This window comes from Populus trichocarpa, chromosome 13 (genome assembly GCF_000002775.5).
Source record: "Populus trichocarpa isolate Nisqually-1 chromosome 13, P.trichocarpa_v4.1, whole genome shotgun sequence".
In the NCBI taxonomy this organism is placed as follows: domain Eukaryota; kingdom Viridiplantae; phylum Streptophyta; class Magnoliopsida; order Malpighiales; family Salicaceae; genus Populus; species Populus trichocarpa.
Genome location: NC_037297.2, coordinates 7,119,632 through 7,125,091, shown reverse-complemented (window position 1 = coordinate 7,125,091; position 5,460 = coordinate 7,119,632). Strand labels below are relative to the sequence as shown.

General features: G+C 28.1%; 1 protein-coding gene across 1 annotated transcript; it reads left to right on the top strand.

Annotated features, from left to right (window-relative positions):
- Positions 1–385: 385 nt before the first annotated feature.
- On the top strand, positions 386–1,233 carry LOC18104192 (bark storage protein A). The gene is made up of 3 exons (XM_006375938.3): positions 386–595; positions 679–855; positions 927–1,233. Exons 1-3 carry the CDS (start codon positions 401–403, stop codon positions 1,095–1,097), a joined length of 543 nt encoding a protein of 180 aa, XP_006376000.1. The 5' UTR covers positions 386–400; the 3' UTR covers positions 1,098–1,233.
- The last annotated feature ends 4,227 nt before the right edge of the window (positions 1,234–5,460 follow it).

The window sequence follows — 5,460 nt, the reverse complement described above, 5'->3', positions numbered from 1 at the left end:
TGTTTTAACACCTAGTACCCTAAAGTTAACTGACTTGGGAGCTATTGGCCCAATACTTGTTACATGGGTTGAGGAGAAAGCTTAAGGGAATCAAACATTACACTATCTATGTATCAGTATTTGCAATCCGAGTTACTAAGCTCGTAGGGGTGTCTTAACACCTGATGCCCTAAGACCAACTGGTCTGGGAGTCATTAGCCTAAAGCTCGCTATATGGGTTAAGAATGCATTGTGTTTTAAGTTATATGTATATATACCAAAAAAGAAAAAGAAAAAAAATATATGTCTACCCTATATATTTGGATGACTTGAAAGAAATTTAATTTAATTTTCTGGGTTTAAGTTGTATGTTAATTATAAGACACACACATCTTATACGTAACCAGCTTTAATTTTTACAATGGCGCAGAAATTCGGGTCAGATGAAGGGCAGCTGAACTTTGGCGAGTTTAATTATCCAGTGAACGGAGAGAACTTGTTGGCTAGCGTAGACTATGATACAATAAAATTGTTCTTTGAAGGACAATCACCGCAGGATGTTTTCTGGCTTCCCAGCACCACATCCTGGTATAGTGCTGCCACTCAAGTGCTTCAGGTTTGTCAATCTAATTTTGATCCTTCTTCTTTATCGATAGACACACTGTATTACATACACTGAATAATTTCTGTGCTTTGCAGGATTTGGTGTTGAGACAATGCTACCATAGAGTTTGCCTACCTTCCAAGCCTAAGATTGTGTTTGGAACTAAGGGCTCTAGTTCTGATTCTTACATTAAAAATAAAGCATATGGAGATTTCCTTCACAAAGGTCTTAACGTCTCAACTGCCGATCAAGAAAGCGCTGCTGTAGCTTGGGTCAGTAAAAAGGAATAATTTCATTGAACTCAGAAAAGTTTCTCTAAATTTATTGGTCATTTGATTTGCAGACATCTTTATCAAATGAAAAGCCTTTCATCGTGATCCGAGGTGCTTCAAATGTAGCAGGTGAAGCAAATCCAGGATTATCGCCTGCTAGCTACTTGGCCTCCTACAATGCTTTCCTTGCCGCAGCCAAGTTCATTGAGTCAATTCCTACGCCACGTCTGGCTTGTGAGTGATGGGATTTTGTATCTGCTTCTGAGTCGTTTGAGTGCTATGAAAGAGATCGATGACCGATTGCACTCAAATGAACTGAACTGTGTTTGGCCCACTAAATTAAATAAACTCGAATAAAAATTCTATGAACTTTCTCCATTATATAACGTATTCACCTGTTCCTAATTTTAATTCCGGCACTCGATGATGGATGATTTTAACATTGTCAAGAGTCGGAAAAATGAGGTTTCTTTAATAACTTTTGCTATGAAAAAGTTGATTTTTAAGCCAGAATTTATTATGATCATCAATGCATGTTTTAATTAAAAAATAAAAAATAAATATGAATCAATGATTTTTACACACCTATATGAATAAATTTAGAAATAATAAATTTAAGAAAATTATATAAAAAATAGATTTTTTATTCTTATTCAATATTAACTAGCATATTATTTTAAAATTTATACATTTTAAGTTAATACATAATTATTCTTAAAGAAATTGCTAATATTATCATAAAAATCTCTAATTCTCTTAAAAATAATTTAATTCGATTCATAAATATTATTTTAATAAATCAACTTTAAGAGAATTTTATTCATATAATAGATAAAGGAAAAAACAAATTGTTAAGGGATCTTGAACAAAAAGGCTAAGCTCAAGTTATTGATTCTATTTCAATGAACGGATGATGTGTCATTTTCTAGTTCAAATTCTGACACTTTTGATTGTTGGAAAGTGGGTTTAAGTTTTACACAGCTTTAAAAATTATTATTTTCTCATGAAAACATCTTAAAAACATAATAAAAACCTTGATAAACTTATTTCTATCATCAAAGCACTCTCTAATCACTCTAGAAAGTTGAGATCCAACCAAATAAAAAACAACTTTACTAGTCTCAATCTATTTTTTCTAGTATGTTCAAAGAAAAAAAAATAATCTTCAATTAACTCCTCTATCTAAGGTACCATTGACATCAATATAAACTTTTTATGTGGTTGGAATGCAGTCGAATAAATTATTTCTCTTTGTTTTTTTTTCTAATGACTTTATCTCTTCACTCTCAACACCGAAGGCTAAAATGTAATAAAAATAAATAAGTTTATAATTGAAATGTGTAAAATTAAAAGTTCTAGAGACTAAACTTATTTTTTTTTATAAATTATAAAACTTAAAACCATAAACAATGAAAAAACACAAAGAGCTATTTTTAATTTTAAATTTGATCATTGTTGTTTCAAATTCTTGAACACTATAAACTAAAATTCTATTTTGTAATATTGATCTTAATATCAGATTGTTTCACACCAAATCAAATACGTTAAAGCACAAAAATTACAACAAATATTAGAATTGAAAGTAAAAAAGTTCATTTGCCTAATTGTATAATGTTTCCAAAACAATAAAAAATAAGGGATAAAAACTGTTGTCTTATAGCAATCCACAATGCAACTGTTTTTATATCACAGTAAAAGAAACAAAGGTATAACATTTTAATTTAGTTTCTTTACTAGTCAAGTACTTGTGCTGCTCTAAGGGTAGGAATCCAAGTTAATTTCTAACACAAGAAAATAATGTGCATGCATTGTGAACACACTTTTTAGCATTATAAAATATTTAATTGAAAATTGAAAAATTGATAACTATATTTAATAAAATAAATTGACAAATATATGAATCAATATATTATAAAAAATAGTTGTTGATGTTAATTAAATTCTATCACGGGAACCTAATCTTCCTTTTAAAGAGCAAAAAATAGACGTGCATGTAGATATTTTATCTTGTGCCACAACACCCTCATCAATTTTTTTATTTAATTATATTGAAATAAAAATAGATTTTTGTAAGACAAGTAATGATTTAGATTATGTATAAAAATGTTAATTTTTAGTCTGAATTCTCTTTTTCATAATAATATTTGTTTTTAACAAAAATCATATTTTGTGAGCTATGTGGTTTACTGCATTAAAACTAAAAGTAATTAAAATAAATATTTGAAAATATTTTAAAGACTTCAAATAAGACAAAAAATATATTTCTCTTTAATCAAAATCCCTTCTCTTATTTTTTTCTTGACAAAAACATGATTTTTTAATGATAAATATTCTTTTTTTAAAAAAACAAAACTATCATAATCGTAATAGAAAGGTTGATTAAAAAAACAAAACAAATCATGGATTGATAATTTTTAATTTAAATTATTTAAAAATACAAGAATAATAAATTTGAGAAACAATATATAAAAATTTATAACAAGAAACAACAAAATAGATTATAATTAAAACCCCAAATACACCTAGTATTTTTTAAAGAGAGGACAACAAGTCAGTCGGCTCTATTTTTTTTAAAATAAATCGACAACGATCACCAACTTAGATAGATAATGCATCATCCTTTTTCCAACCTTTTAGATCATTAGAGGTGGGTCTATAGACTAGAGAAACAAGGTCCAAGTTTTTGCACCCAAAATCTATATTTAAACCATTTTTTATCCAAGAACATGGAAAAATATCATATGAACTTCTAAAATCTCATTTCTAACACCAAAAACACATTTTAATTGGTCTGAAAACTAAAAATTAAATCAAAATTAATTTTTTTTTCAAGTATCGATCTAACTTTCCTGGCACCATTAAATGTAGAAACCATCTACATTGAGTTCCTCTTTTGAAGTTGAATTCATAATCAACAAAATCAAAGTGCTATTGGTGGTCAGATTCTGCCACCCTAGAGCTTTTTGTCTCAATTTTCTTGACAACTTTCTCTCTCATTTTTCAACCTATATGGACTAAAATGTGGAAAAACAAAAATGTAATAATGTAAAAAAATAAGGATGAAATATGTAAAAATTAAAACTTGAGGGATCAAATGTAACTTTTCTGTGCCTTCTATGGAAAAGGTTTTTTATTCTTCTTTCACTACCACAATATTTATATTTACCGACAGAATTTTCCGTCGGTATTTGCACTATCATTCTGCTGGTAATTAATTTACCAACGAAATTACCGACAGAAATGCTCCATCGGTGAATCCTTTGTCGGTAATTTTTTGTCCGTCGGTAATAAAAATATTATTTTACCGATGGAAAAGCATGCAAAAAAAATATTATCCGCTTTATTCCGTCGGTATTTCTCTTGGTAAGTCCGTATGTAATTCCATCGGTAATTATTTAAAAATATTTTTTAAAAAATCTATTTTACAAAACTATAAAATAATTAAATTAATATAAATTAACACTCTATAATACTCAAAACACTTGAAAAAAAGAAAAACAATTCAACTCAAACAAATTTGCAACAAATAAATAACAAGAAAAAATAAATTCAACTAAAAAAATTCATATGAAAAAAATAAAGTTGCGATTTGTAAAAATTTAAAATCCTATAAATAAATCAACTAAAAATTGATCTCATATGGAAAAACAAATCCTACAACAACATTCATACAATTATTAAGAACAAAAAAAAAATTCAAAACAAAATAAAAAAACAAATATAGTGAAAACAAAAACTCGAAAAAAGAAGAAAACAAATCTTACCTTAATGTAGTTGCAAATGAAGCTATGAAGAGAAAAAAAATCAGAAAGTATATTAATTAAAAAAACTAAGAAGAAAAAAAAAAGAGAAAAATACATACTTGAGCATGGAGGAGAAGAGAAAGAAATGGATATTGATGTTTTTTACATATGGGGAAGAAGAAGAAGAAGAAGAAGAAGAAAGGAGCCTTGTTTGTTGTGAAATTGGGGATTCCAGACTTTTTATTGAGGTGTTTTACCGACGGATAATTAAATATTAATATTTTTAAATATTCCGTCAGTAATATTTAATTTAAATTTTTAATTTAATCAAAAATTTTAAAAAACCGCCAAATATCACCGACGGCTTTTCAATTCGTCGGTAATTCCGTCTGTAATATTTAATTTAAATTTTTAATTTAATCAAATTTTTTAGAAACCCGCCAAATAACACCGACAACTTTTTAATCCATCAGTGCTTTTGTCTTTAAAAACAATAATTAACAGTGCAATTGGGGAGTGAACAGTTCCAGAGTTTTCTAGAAAATACCGATGAAATTTTTCGTTGGTGATTTCGTCTGTAATTAACATGGTGAACAATGTTAACATTTTACCAACAGAATTACCGACGGAATAAATTCCGTCTGTAATTTTGTTGGTAAAAAATGACACGTCATCGTTTTTTTTTTTTTGCTTTGTTTAAGTTTTTTTTCCCACTGTAATTCCCTCAGTATATACCGAGGGTATATGTTCGTCGGTAAAATCTATCGGAAATTTACCGACGGAAATGTTCCCTCGGTATTTCCATTTGTATTTATCGATTTTCTAGTAGTGTTTTATGTAAATCTTAATCCCTAATGATTGT